Source organism: Drosophila sulfurigaster, chromosome 2R (assembly GCF_023558435.1).
Source record: "Drosophila sulfurigaster albostrigata strain 15112-1811.04 chromosome 2R, ASM2355843v2, whole genome shotgun sequence".
Classification (NCBI taxonomy): domain Eukaryota; kingdom Metazoa; phylum Arthropoda; class Insecta; order Diptera; family Drosophilidae; genus Drosophila; species Drosophila sulfurigaster.
The window spans coordinates 29,935,265-29,950,454 of record NC_084882.1 but is presented as its reverse complement, the minus strand read 5'-3'; the positions used below and the strand labels follow the sequence as shown (position 1 = coordinate 29,950,454).

Sequence of the window (15,190 nt, the reverse complement as noted above, 5' to 3'; positions counted from 1 at the left end):
TTTCATCTGCAATGTTTTCAATGCTGATGACTATAAATTTTATGCATTTTCTTGTTAGCAAAACTAATCGAATAACTGTAGTTATGCTTGTTAGTTTTGTGGCAAAACTAATCACAAGTCGTTGTGACTCTCGCTCGCTCGACTTGGCAGCAATATTGAATATGGATTGCAAGTAAAGACAAGCAGACACCACAGATGGCAACTACGACGAATCAGGCTGGAAAGTCGACTCGCATCGCCACTTCTCTGATGGCATATAAATTTTGCGGTCTGTGGCCATAAATCAGCGTTTGGCTGTCAGACACTTTGCTGCTGTAAATCGCAGTCGTAGTCGCAGTCGAAGTCGAAGACTCTGCTCAAGGTTGCTTTTTAACTGGTCATTAATTACAAATTATGTGCTACTGCTTGCTGCTTCTTCTGTGCTCCCCCTTCAGCTGTCTTGTGAGTGTCGCCTGAACAAATTAATGTTGATGTCGACGACGACGACGACATGCCATCGACATCGACATCGACATCGTAGGACATCGCCATAGTAGGCCGATCCCATCATCATCTCCATCTCCATCTTTCTCTCTAGCTGGAGTGTGGCTTCATTAGGCGACGTTGGACAAGTGGCCAGGAGGTGGCTGCTTTACTTACAGCGCGCCGCGCAAAAGACGCATTAATAATTAATAAAACTGTAGAAAAATGCGCAACGAAAGTCCCAGGAGGCAAGGCTCAGGTTGTGTTAAATGACTTGCCACTTGCCAGTTGCCAGTTGCAAGTTGCCAAAGGATCTGGCTATCAACTCAACCGCTTGGCTCTGACAAGTTTTGCGTATGCAAATATTTGGCCTCATCATCATCATCATCCGCATCCGCATCCTCGTTCTCGTTCTCGTAGTCGTCCTCCACACTCTGCCGCAACGCACTTACGTATTCCGTTTCAAATTCAGAAAAGTCATTAAATAATTTTCCACACTTGCACTTAACGCTGACTGAGAGTCTGTGTGGGGCCCGACTCATAAACAGATATCATGTTTGTAAGTGTTGGAGTGTGAGGCAGCAATTTGATATATAAACAAAATGCTGTAGTGTTTTTCGCACACACACACAAACATACACAGTAGAGCAACTAAAAGACGAGTATATAAATTTCTCACACTCTCTCTCTCTCCCATGAAATATGTAAATTTACTCGTAACTATTTGCATCCACACTCCAGTCCAAGCAGGAAGGCAAAAGCAAACTATAAACTACAAACTACAGACGCAGGCAATGAAATGTTAAATTTGTGTGCGGCCTTCGTGGCGTATGCGTGATGCGCTAAGCTTTTAACTTCATGCTGGTTAGAACTTAATTGATTTCCAGCTCATTTCAATGGCATTTTCAATTTGTGGCTGTCGTGAAATAAGCGTGCAAGTATTTGCACAACATAGGCGTGAATAATGCGTAAATGAGTCTAATGCAAAAGCCAAGTTCGCAGCCAAGTGGACAAGACACACAACAGACAACAACAAGAAACTTGAGCTGGGTATCAGAATGATGAGGATTGTCTGCGGGGGCGGCGAGAGTCGACAACATTTCCGGCTGGATTGTGGCTTATTTGATTTTCATTAGGCATAACTCAATTTGAAACAAATAAAATGCGCTCAGCCGCAGATGAGCTACTTACTACAACAAACAGCAATGGCAATGAGAATACTGAGAACGGAGAGCAGAGCAGAGAGCTGAGCAGAGTTCTCAACACAGCTTACAGTCATGACGAATGAAACGAACGGAAACGGAGTTGTGGTGGAAGATGTTGAGAAGGGCAATCTCCAAGCTAAGCAAGTTACAGACCACCAAGTGCAGATGATGAAGCTAAACTACGAGGCGCACGAACAATGAAGAGTTCCGCGCGCCGAGGGCGGAAGGAGAAGAAACGGCAGCCAGCACTCGGAATTGGGAAAATCAAGTAAAAAGGCAACCTTTTGATTTCATTTCCTGTTAATATTGCCCGGGCCACAGCCACAGCCAGACTTCAGCATCGGCTTTAGCTCCAACTCGAGCCAGTCAAAACCGGAATGGCAAGCATAAGCAACTTTGGCAGGCGATTAAGGTGATGCTGAGAAATGCCGCAGGAATTTCAATGCACTGCAGTTCAGAGACGAGCCTGCTCAACCAGGAGGGGGGAGGGGAGGGGAAAGGAAGCAGAAGTGGAATGGAGTGGGAAGACCATGCTGATACCCCAGGGGAGATCATTATATCGTCAGTTTGCCTATGCGTCCGTTGCTGCTCTTGCCCTTTGCCTGAGGGCTGAGGGAAAAAGGTAAAACTTTGCTGCCTTGCGACTTCTTAGCCTTCTGTGGCTGATGAACTATTTATGAGCACGCATGCAGGGGCAACTCTTGCTCTATATATATATATGTGTGTAAAAATGTGTGCGTGTATGGATGAAGTGTGTTCATGCAAATCCTTATACTTAATTGAGACAGGCGACTAAATTACTTTGGTCAGCTTGTAAGAAAATATATATTAATTTATTCATTAATAATTACTCAGTTCAATATAAATGAATAAAATATAAATAAAAACACTCACAATTCATTGGCTATAGATATGTAAATAAATATTTCCCAATTTAATAAGTTGTTAACATTTATTGTATTCATATTAAGTATACGCCTCATACAGTTGCTTAATATTGAATATGTACATAATTTTCGGAAGCTGTATAGATACTAATAAATATTAACATTCTAATGGTTTTATTCAGACATAATTACATAACCAAATAAAAGCAACATTTTATTATGTTGGGAGATGTATATTAAATATAATAGCCTAGTTATCTAAATAATAATAAACAAAATTTAAATTAATATAAATATAAAAATAATAAATAATGAGCAATGACATGATATTGCCTATTTACAAGTAATTCATTTAATGTTTAATAGATTTAAATTAACTAAATTGTTGAGTTCGTCTACTCTAATAAAATATACAATATTTACACACTTTTTAAGTTAGCGCTATTTAATATTTAATAATCTATTTTATATGATATGCTTTATTTACATACATTTTCAAATGATTCATTATTAAATGTAGCCTTTAAATATTCTTAAACACGTATACGCCCCATATATTCTTTTGTTTAGTATTTATTCCTTGGTCACTTTTGTCGGTTGTGCGTTACACGCACACGCACACATTCAATCGCACTCACACCCGCAATGCATCCCGTCACTCTTATTAAATATATTGAGAATTGTTTATAAACTTTTGCGCTCATTGAGTCCCTGCAAATCCAATGGGAATCATAGGTCTCTGCTGTTTAGTTTTGTGAGCAGTTTTCTTCTTCTTCTTCTTCTACTTCGTTTTGCTTGCTCCTTCCTCCTTCCCTTATTACAGTTGTGGATGTGTTTTTTTTGTTGGTTCACGAACCGTTTCTCATTTCCTCATACCAGAAGCGAGCGCTTTGCCACAAGCCCCCAGACAACTTTTGTTTGGAATTCACTTGAGTTTTTCTTTTACCTATTCAGCCACGTTTAGTCTCGAGCTCAGAGTTCACTTCAATTCAATTCAGAGCAGAGTTCAGTTTTCAATTTCATTATATTTGCCCATGCTGGTTATGCTTATTGTTATTCCTCAGCTTTCTCCTTCAACTTTATGTTATGTGAAGGCAACCTCTCATTGTTGTAGCTGAGGTTTTTGTGGCTGAGATTCGTATTCGAGTTGGAGTACAAGTATTATCTGATATTATCAGTAAATATCATTCGTTTAACATGGAATTTTGAAAGTTGTTTCATGGCTGCCAAAAAGTTTGTGTTGTCTGCGTTTTTAATTAGTAACTGCTCTGGATGAAATATCTTAAAGATACATCTGTTAAGTGCCTCAATTAAATCAAAACTAAATGCCGCCTTTCAACGTTACATGCCATTTATAAAACAAAGTACCCCAACCACACAGCTCCGCCTCACAATCATTCGCCCATGCAACCAGCTACACACACACACAAACACACACACACACATACACGCACGGAGAAGAAGACTTGTACCCGCAAAACCATAAAACAAAAGCTCGAACAAAAGCTAATTAAGTTTATGTCACCGGAAATTTGTTTCACCTCAAAAACCTCGAATTGTGTTGAGTTCGGAGCAGAGATAAAATGCACGTGGCCCCTCCACTTGGGTGTCACACAGACAGAGAGAAAGAGAGACAACTGAATAGTGCGAGGGGGAGGGGGTGGGGTAGAGAAAGAGGCAGCAGGAAAACTCTCTGAAAAACTTTTCTACTCACACTTGTACACACTCATTGGCAATTAATCTGCTTCCCCCCAAAGCAAAGACAAAAGGTAATGCGGTGCGGGTTCTGCTTCAACTTCAATGTGTGCAATTGTGTATGCGAGTGTGTGTGAGTGTGTGTGTGCGAGTATATGTGTATGTCTGTTGCAATTTGGCTTGCATTTGAGCAAAATTTGTTTGCCATTGTAGGCGACAATTTAATTTTCATGCGCCGCGTTGCGAATGACACTCAAAGTTGATAGAGACCGAAAGAGAGCTAAAGTTGCTGGAGGCTGAAGAGGCATAGAGGGGAAAGAGGAGGGGCAACAAGAAGAGTGTTAATGAATTGATTGGCTTAATTTGCAGCTGCTCAAGTTCAATGGGCATAACTTATTCCGAGTGTCAACAAGAATTATTAGTTAGATGCCGTGGCGAGTTTCTCGCCGCCTGCCAGCTCGCCTGCCTTCATTGATTAACGGCACCTTGGGGCAGTTGTGGCACGGACTAGTGGACTAGTGCTGTAAGCTTTATGGTATATTTTTATGGCCTTGCAACTTTCGGCGAAGTGCAGTGCACGCGTTCCTCGCTTATGGGCCATATAACGAATGCCAGCGAACTTTTTGTAAAGCCATCCAGCCTGCCACCTTTCATTTGCCCAATTACAGCTGTCAGCAGAGCCTCGGCACAGGTAGATGGCCCACTGAAGTGGGCGTGGCATACACAAGGGCGGCGGCGACAAGCACACACTTGTCAACGCTCTATTGACTGCTGTCAGCTCTCAAGTGTGTACTTATGACATTTTCTTTTCTTTTTTTCTCTCTCTCTCGCCCGCACCCGCATCCGCATCCGCATTTCAGCTGCTTCAGTTTCATCGCCGTTTTTTTTTTGGGGTCATAGTCGTTTTGTAGCAACTTTGGCAAGTTTTCTTGTGACACTCACACAGCGTGTTGGCACCTTGGCGGTTGTCGAATGCGGTGGTGGTTGTCGCCGGCTGTCAACAACTCAAAACGCTTCCGTGCAATCGCTTTTTACAGCTTCCGAACAATTTGATTTGATTCCATTAAAAAAGTTGCTCTAGTGATTTCCTGTTTGCCAGTCTCCGTGTGTTCCTGTGTGTGTGCGTGTGTGTGTGTGTGGGTATCAAATGTTAAGCTGCAGCTGCAATCTGTGCCACGCCCCCTCACATGCGCGAGGCTCCAAATAATTGTGACATTGGCAGCGTCGTCAAGTGTTGCATACTTTTATGCGCCATCGTCATTCAGCTGCGCTTCCGTCTCCGTCTCCATCTCTCCGTCTCCCTCTTTTTTCACTATGCATGTCATTTGCTGACACATTGACAAACTTTTTCGCATAAGCGTGTGTGTGTGTGTGGATTGCTGATGTATTAGTTGAGCGCCATATTGAACGTCAGCGCGTAATGAAAACTTATAACTTTTGATGTGATGCAATTTCAATTGATGGCACTCGATGACAACACCAATTGCCGGCTTAATACAGACAAATGTGCAGCAGCAGAGAGAGAGAGAGGGAGGAAAAGCTGTGCTGTCAATGGCATATAATCATGATGGGATTCGAGCGATGGCTCGATTATCATCAGTCATGAAATGTTATAAAGAAGGGCAAGTCTATGCATAAGTCGTTAAAAATGCAGACAAGTTGTTGAACTGCCAGTTGATCTGTGTCTTTCTGTCATGATTCGACCTTTAAGGAAATGTTCGCAGACACAGCTGCTGGCACTTGGCAAAACAATAGTTACTCTTGAAATGCTGCTGCTGCTACTGCTGCGGGGTGTTCGAGAGAAGAGACATTTATGCAAATCGGACTATCGAGAAATTGAGTTAACAACAAGAATTTTTGTGGACCAGCAGTGAAATCCTTAAGGGTTTTTTTCTGACTGTGCAATTCAAATGTGACAGCATTGCATTTAACAACAATGCTGTAAAACAATGCTTGAATGTAAACGACTAACAGTTATCATAACAATATGCATTGACACTCGAAAGCTATTCTATATACCCTATATTCGAGTAGTAACAAGTGCAGGGCATGCAAATCTCTTGCAGCAGTTGTGTGACAATTTTTGAGAAGCATATGAAAAGTTTGCGTTTAGCTTTTGTTTGGCTCCCATGTTGCCGCATAAAATTTATGATGAATTTTCCCCCTCGACGCATATTGCAGAACATTTTTGGGACCGTTACATTGCCTATGCGTGCATGTGTGTCCACATGCGAATGTGTCTGTCTGTCTCTGTGTGTGTGTGAGGGATTATGTACCTTCCTCTCACTCTCCTCTCACTTCTCTGGGATTTTGCTGGCATGAACTGCAACCACAGCTCAGCAGGGCAGCAGCTGTTTCATTGCGATGTCGCTCAACATTTTCCTATTTTTCGGTTTATGCGTGAAGTTCCCTGATGCTTGTCTTTTGTCCTTTGTCGTCGTTGTTGTTGCTGCTGTCGTTGTTATTGTCGCCTCGGTCGGTTGTTTGACCACATGACGGCCTCATTCTCAATGCCTCACTTGCAACTTGCCTCAGACCACTTCCTCTTTTCTGATGAAATGTTAAATTGAAATTGTTTTGAGTGTTCGTTGAAAGCTCAGTCAATCACAATTTTTGTTTATGCCGTAAATAACTTCAATTGACATTCGAAATAACTTTGTTCGTTTACCTTTTTTTTCGAGTGCTAAACATTTGAAGAAATAAATATAAAATGCATTATGCTAAATGGGATCCTGAGGCCGTGTTGCGCGAACAAAATAAATCGTTTAATAAAACGCGAAAATTCGCTTTGGCCTTTTGGAAAACATTGAACATACAAAAGTCGTATAAATTGCATTATGTCAAGATCTTTCTGATTTCGCTGGTTTTCCTTCCCATTCTCGTGCTGCTGCGTGGCTTGACTATACCGAAGGTGGAGAACAAAGTGCTGCATGATCCCGTGAACATCGATAGTCTGGATAAAATGCGCGAGACGCTGGCCCAATTGCAGCACAATTCAAGTGAGTTGTTGATCATGAAGTTGTATTATACGCCCAGGTGCAAACCATGTGACAACATTATTGCCACGACTGTGAAGAAGTTGAAGTTGGATGGTTACGATCATGTTGCCGATGACAACGAAATGGAGTTGCGCATGCAGCAGACAAATTACCTGGCGGGTGTTAAGTTTCTGGGAATGGAAAAGAACATCACTGAGCTGCCCATTGTCCTTGACTACGAGTTGCGTTTTCCCCCTGTGCTACGCACTTCGCCGATTCCCAAGAATCCACTGCTCTGGGGCACCGATAACATCTATTCACAGGCTTACAATCCTAGTGATGAGGAGCATAGATCAAATTACACAGGCGTTCCTCCTGGCTACTTTGAAGAAGGTTTCGTGCAGCTGCAGCATGCGATTGCCATGTCATTCCTCGAGCTAAAGTCGGGCCATAAAGATCTCACCAATATGGTTATACCACAAATACAAATGGTCAGCTTTCCGAGGCGAAGACATGTGCGTGACGAGTACCTCACGCATCTGAAGATACTGCTACCCCTCACCATTCTTTTCACTTACGCATTTCCCAGCATTTCCATTGTCAAGGCAATTACCGATGAGAACGAACGCGGCATAATGAAAATGATGCGCATCGAGGAGCTGAATTGGTGTGCTTGGTTCTCGATTATATTTTTATCGCAGGTGACTGCAAGTCTAATTATACTGCTCATTTTATCACCTTCCTATGGTTCTCATGCCATCTTTGAGTACAGCAATTGGGTATCTGTGTTCTTCTTTCTTGTCTGCTATGTTTGCGCCAATTGCAGTTTTATACTCATGATCTCGGTGGTCGTTGTGCGCAAGAGCAAGAATGCGAGATATGCGCTAATGATGAGACTGATTACAATTGCTCCTTATACATTTATGTTGGTCTTTAGTCATAAGCTGCCAATGAGTTACAGTCTGTTGGCCTGTTTATCGCATGACACTGGACTCGCAATTGGTTTGAATATCATTTTAGAGTTTGAGAGTAGCGGCGAAGGATTCGCTTGGAAGAACTTTCGTAAACCGCATTTTGCTGGCGATACTTTGTGCTGTTCACATGTCTGTGGCATGTTGCTGCTGGACTCGGTCATTTATATGTTAATCCTCGTTTATCAACACTATAAAAATCCACCGGAGTTGTATGTGATGCAAGTGGACAAGCAAACTGTTGCAAAGAAATGGTATTACCCATTAAAAGCTTTATATGAACACCTCAAGAGGCAAAAGGAGAAGGGTCCGTTGCTTAGCAGATTTCTCTGGTTTCTCGTTGTGCAACTCACCGTGCATGAGGATGATCTGTATGAAAATAAAGATTCAGCTAGTGTCGAGCACATTGGCGATAAACGTAATCAAACTGTGCGTCCCAGCAATATGGTGGATGCTGGCACAATGACAACGCGACGACTTAATCCAGCTTCCACCTCGGATAAGGACCTGAAACAGAACTTTAGATCAACAGGCTCAACCAGAATTCAACGAGAAGCTGTCCACAAACGCAGAGTTGCCAATGAGCCACCGGACAGCTCATCGAGCTTTGAGAGTATTAAAGGACAGCCAGAACGTCTGCATGCTTGGAGTTCGGTGGATGAAAGTTCATTCAGCAGCGTTGAACCTGAATCGTTGCACTCTTTTGATTTTCGGCGGCATGAAAAACCAGACGACAACCCGAAAGCGATTGTTAATGAAGACTTGTTCGATAGCAACAAGGGCATTCAGGTGTTGCAGGTAACAAAAACTGTTGGCGATACGGATTACTTAAATGACATCACGATGATCATACATCCGAATGAAATAACCGTGATACTCAATCAGAAATGCGATCACAATAATATGCTGCTCAGTCACATCATCACAGGGGATGTGAAAATGTCTTCGGGTCGCGTCATCATCGATGGCAACGATGTACAGAAGTATAAAGGAACGGATACCTTGTGCACCATCTTGCGAACGGATAGCATTGTCTTCAGTCAGTTGACCACGATCGAGAATCTTTACTTCTATATGCATTTGCGTGGCATGCGCAACTATCGTCAGATTGTGCGTGAGACACGCAAATATCTTTCACTGCTTAAAATGGACATTGATGAGGCGGAATGTTTGGCCGATAATATGAGTTTCGGCCAAGCGCGTTGCTTGAGTGTTTGCTGCACTTTGTGCGGCGGTAATCATGCTGTCATCATTGAGGATCCGTCGCAGGGTTTGACTAGTCAATGGAAATATCGCATGTGGGATTTACTTAAACATGCGGGACTCTCACGGGTGCTTATTGTGAATACTTCGTATTGTGATGAAGCTGAGTATCTGGGCGATCGCATTGCTGTTGTCTATTGTGGTCTCTTGCAGTGCTATGATCGTAATTTGAGTCTGCATGAAAAGTTCTGCAACAATTACAGTTTACTTGGCGATGTTTTGTCGGGCACCAAAGCACAGGATTATGAATTTATGACGTTGTTGCGGCAGTATTTTCCCAGCAATGCTGTAATCAAAAATTTACCCAGTTCGGGTAAATTGGATGTTACATTGCCCATGGGAAATGATCTTCGACTGGCCGATCTTCTCGATGACTTGCAGCAAAGGAGCACTATCATGGGCTTAGGACGTTTGTGGGTGAAGGTGCAAACATTGCGCGATGTCTTTATGAAGGACTTTTCGGATATCTCCGATCAGATTGATGTGGAGGTCATGAATGAGGAGCTGCAACGCTGCTTTCACAGTAAAGTCACCGAGGAGGATGAGTTCAAACGCACTTGTTTGCAATTCGGCGCCTTTATGCACAAAAAGATTATACAATTGACACGTTTCTATTGGCTACCCATTACTATAATCGTGCTGCTTTCCGCTTGTGTCTTTTTCAACTGGCAAAGCTCGCACTTTTCGCATCTGCCGCGTATAAACATCACGCTTACCACTTATCCAGAGACTGTGGTGCTGATGAAGCGTACGGATTTGAGCGAAGAGATGGTCACATATTCCATAACCAAGGGCTATGAGAAGCATCATCGACGTATCAGTGATCGTGATGAGCACGAGGATCATGTGTTCACCTATTTGGTGGGTAGGCGAGAATTGAAACCTTATTTGATCTTCTTGCAAATGATATCCATATTGCGTGTGGCCACATTCTATGTGGTTGCTGCAGACGTCAGTCCCGATTCGATATTGTGTTTCTGGAACAACAAATTGGTGCATGCGGCTCCGATTTCTTTGAATATGATGCACAATGCCTTGGCTATTCATTTGATTGGACCGCGATCGGAAATACGACTGGCCAATCATCCCATCACGTTTTCCAACAAACTCATACTCGAACAGTACAACATACACTCGGGGATGGTGTTGGGTTTGGGCAACCTGATCATCTTGGTGTTGTGTGCGAGCATTGCCTTGATGGTGGTGCCTCTGATATCGGAATTCACTACAGGAAATCGGCGTGTTATCTACTTGAGTGGCAACAACATGACCATGTATTGGGTGTCGCATATGCTGGCTGATATGTTTGTCTTTACAGTCGTAATTATCTATCTCGTTGTGCTGCTGGTTGTCCACGATATCGTGATGAATGCGGATAAGCGGAATTATGACGATGGTCTCTTTGTGTTCAACATGTTCCTGGTGCTGTTCCTCTTTGGCATGGCTGTGTTGCCCTTTGTCTATCTGATCGCGGCGCTCTTTGCGCGCATCTTCTTTGGATTCATGGTCACGCTGTTTATTCTGGGTGGCAGCAGCGTCCTGATCATGCTGGTCATTCAATTGACCGAGCTGCGTGGCTCCGAGTTCATCTACATGTTCTTCTTTTGGTCATCCACTATGAATATGTATCGTGGACTGCGCAAACTGCATGTAAATCGCGCTCTGCGAAGAGCTTGCGAACAGTTGGGCGGCTGTAAATTCGAGGCTGCGTGTTGCCATCTGGCTGGCTATGCGGACTATGAATACCCGGGCATCATGACGGAGCTGGTGTTGCTTGTGTTGCAGCTGTTTGCTTATGGCTATCTGTTGGTCGTCATTACGAAGCATCCGTTTATTGTCGAGGATTGGATTTGGCGCATACGACAGCGTTATAAGCGAACGGCGCGAAGTTTCAGCAAGACAATAGCTTTATCATTTCATGATGTTTGGGATGAGCATGAAAAAGTTGAACAGTTGAATTCGTATGAGATGATGAAATTACCTTTGGTGTTCAAAGATGTCAGCAAACGTGTTGGCAATCAAAATAGACTGAATAATGTTTCCTTTATGGTCCAGCCACGTGAAGTTTTTGGCATTGTAGGCATGCGAAATTCAGGCAAATCGGACATCATTTCAATGACTGTGGGTGCCGAGAGCATCACGAGTGGCGACATCTATGTGGCAGGCATCAGTGTGCGTCAGCGGCCGAAGGAGACTTATACGCATCTTGGCTATTGTCCCGGTGGAAATGCTTTACTTGGTTACATGTCGGTTCGGGAAATATTGCGTTTCTATTGCCTGTTGAATGGGCGGAAAGTAGAGTTGGTGCCACAAATCATTGACAATCTGTGCGATGCCTTGAATCTCAATAAGTATATGCACACACGCATCGATCGTTTGGGTTTCTCTCAAAGACGAAAGCTGACTGTGGGCATCTCAGTGTTGTCCAGCACAAAAACCGTGATGATGGAGGAGCCAACGCGGGGTATGGGACAGTGGAGCAAGGTGGCCACGTGGCAGCTGATACGCATTCTGAAGCACATTGGTCGCACGGTTGTTATGGCCACCGAGGACTTTGATGAGGCCATCGAACTGTGCGATACAATCGCATATCTGGCCAATGGGTCGCTGCGTAGCATTGGCACCGTGGATCAATTGACGAGTCTTCATTCGCGTGGCTGCCTCGTAGAAATGAAGGTGATCAAAGTGATTTATACACGCCATCGTAGCGTCGATCCGTATGTCAGTATCATGGGTTCAAGTTACTTCGAGGAGAATAGCAGCCCCAGCGAAGATGAGGCGGAACGACGGCGACGCGGCAACTACAGCTTCTCCAGCGACGAGAATGATTCGTGGCACACTAAGGCAATGAGGCATCAGGATGCTGCCAGTTTCATGGAGGCAGAGTTGCCAATGGCCGAGCTGCGTAGCAGTTACGATCAGCATCGTGTCTATTATATACCTTTCGAAGCTATTCCATTGTCGAGCGTGTTCAGAGCAATGGCTGCGGTTCAAGTGGAGCTGGATGTGTACAGCTATCGCATCACCTGCACTTCGCTCTCCGAGATATACGAATCAAGCTCAAGGCAACATGTGCGGCATATTGATAGAAAGTAAACTAACTTCTTTATACTGATTTGAATTTAATTAAAGTTTATAAAATATTGAGATAATTTCAGCATCTACTATTTTTCTTTTACTATTTAACATTTGGGTAGATCATGCTTCAATGTTACATAAAACTAATACGAATTTGGATATGTCAGCTTATGTTTTTTTAGCCACCTTTCAGATTAATCAAAAAGTAATGCCTCAAAGTGAAGAGTGCTTTGAGAAATTATGTTTTAAAATTAAGAATCATTTTATTTATAAGCCTGGCATCATTGACAGTAAATTTTAGCAATCTTTTGTAAATGAAAAATTTTAATTATCCTTTTTTGTCAACATTTTCAATAATTTCTTCATTTGTATAAAATATTATCTAAGATTTAAGAAAATACTCTGTAGAGAAAGGGTTACGTCGTTTTCTTTAGAAACTCAACGAATTGCTATAAAAATGATAATAGCCCAATAATCTAAAAGCGTTACCCTTGCAGCACTGTGAAATTAATTAATAACAAATAACAATATTGCTTTAAGTGTAGCCACTCATTAAATTAGCTAGTTGCAACTCTTAAGTACTTCAATAAATGTTCTTTAATGGCCGAAACAGTTGAAAAACTTGTCCAATATACATTTAAATTGAATTCGCAGTGCTCCCATTTTGATAAGATGCCTTTCAAAATGTTTGTTGCGCATTTCGCAATTAGCCGCCACGCAACGAAACAAAATGGCCAAGCAAATTGTCAAAGAGCAACTGAAATTGTTTACAAACCAATTACAAGCAAAAAGCGCCAGACAATGGCAACAGATTTGAGATTTCCAACTGGATGACCTTTACTCCGCCGATTCCCCGCGCCATGCTTCCCCCCCTCTCTTCTATATATTTGGGGCGCCCTGCAGCTGTGACGGTGGCAGCTGCGAAAGCAAAAGCAAAATTAAGCTTAGCGCCAAAAATTGCGTTATCTTAATGAGTTTAAACGTTAATCAGGCTATGGCCGGGTTAGCGCTCTGACAGCGGCGGTACATGCAGCGACTGGATCAACAACAACAACAACGAAACGGAAGTGGAGCTGCCGCAGCGGAAATGGTGCAAAGTTTGTGGGCAACTGTGTCACAGGTCGGTCGGTCGGTCGGGTACTACAACATTTTGAACTAGCCCCGAAAATAGCGAAATAGGAAAATGGCTAAAATGGCCGTGGCAACGAGTTGAGCACAGCTCGGCGGAAGCTCGAGTCCGAGCGGCACGGATACATATTAAATTAATAATTTGACCTCATCCAGCTGAAGAGCAGAGCGAGGGGGGAGTCGCTGTATGGTCCACACTCAAGGCATAAGCGAAATTACAAAGCATCCGCTCGGAAAGATTTTTGTTTTCTGATTGCGGCAAGGACAATGCCATAGCCTCTGACCATGTTGCACTAATGTTTCGCCATCGTCGTCGTCGTCGTCGTCTGGCGAGATAAACAATTAAAAACTTTCGCAATTTGCGGTAATTTTACTTCAACTCGTTTTTCCTTCTCCCTTTTTTTCGGGAGCAACTACTTACTAAGCTACGTACTGGGCGTATACGTAATATTTTTTTTTGGGGCAGCTGCAATTATGATTATGTCGTAATGAGTAGAAGTAAACTGACAAAAGTCAGTTCAATTGAGTCAACTTACTGCTTACAGCAATGTTATCTAATCAGCCATATCGCTACTGTTGACCGATTGAGTAAAGGGAACGTTGTTTGTTGATTTTGCACGCGGTTTTGCTTTTCGTACGCTTGCACTGTTCTTGATTCTTGAGTGCAAAATGCTGAGTGCAAAATTCTGCTATAAATATGTGCTGCCAACTGCAGCAAAAGTATTCGAAACAATTCGTTCTGTGAGACGCTTTAAAGCTTATTAAATTCAATACAAAATGGTTTGCAAAGGTTGCGGCAGTAGTAAGTGAATATTATTTTAAATTTCCCATTTAAAATGCAATTTAATGCATTGTTATTTGCACTTTACAGCCTGCAAGTGCACGGACACCAAGTGCGGTGACAACTGCTCCTGCAGTCAGGATTGCAAGTGCGTATGCAAAACAGGCAGCAAGGATAAATGTTGCACTACCAAGGCGAAGTAAACAGAAAACAATAAAATGTTGAATTCCAACGGTGACTTAATAAAGCGTGGCGAAAAATGTGCTCTTTAATTTGGCTGTCAGCGAGTTTATGAAATTCGGTTTGATATTAGTCTAATTACATTTTCATTCAGAATTTCGCAATGACAGTCCACAACAAGCGGCATTGAAATGTGTCACATTGTTGCTCTTGCTCTCTGCTCTGGCTCTGGCTTTGGCTCTGTTATTGTTTTTGTGTCGTGCATTTTATGCGGTCTCATTTGGCGCATGAAAACAACATGCAACAATGCAATGTGCCACAACATAATTGTGACACTTGTAAGTGTGCGAAAATAATTTAGCAGACAAGAAGCATGCACGGGTTTTTGTTTGTTTTTGTTGCTGTAGCCACATGAAGTATACGCAGCATTGGCCACAGCAGTGTCAAAGTGTGAGTGTGTGTGTAGCCATTAGAGCGTAAGTGCTTAAACAATTAATTAGCGCTGCTTCAGCTAAACATTTATGCAGGAAACAATGAGGAGAACAGTCAGCACAGCCAGACA

General features: G+C 42.8%; 2 protein-coding genes across 2 annotated transcripts in view; both read left to right on the top strand.

Annotated features, from left to right (window-relative positions):
• Nucleotides 1–14,720, top strand: part of LOC133839656 (metallothionein-3-like) — a 128,699-nt gene extending 113,979 nt beyond the window's left edge. The window contains exons 2-3 of the mRNA XM_062271292.1: nt 14,399–14,469; nt 14,539–14,720. Coding sequence (XP_062127276.1) covers nt 14,445–14,469; nt 14,539–14,651 — 138 coding nt within the window. The 5' untranslated portion in view covers nt 14,399–14,444 and the 3' untranslated portion in view covers nt 14,652–14,720. The remainder of the gene's footprint in view (nt 1–14,398; nt 14,470–14,538) is intronic.
• LOC133837160 (phospholipid-transporting ATPase ABCA3-like) lies at nt 6,870–12,620 on the top strand. Its single transcript, XM_062267838.1, has one exon. It carries the CDS (start codon nt 6,960–6,962, stop codon nt 12,555–12,557), a length of 5,598 nt encoding a protein of 1,865 aa, XP_062123822.1. The 5' UTR covers nt 6,870–6,959; the 3' UTR covers nt 12,558–12,620.
• Nucleotides 14,721–15,190: the final 470 nt, after the last annotated feature.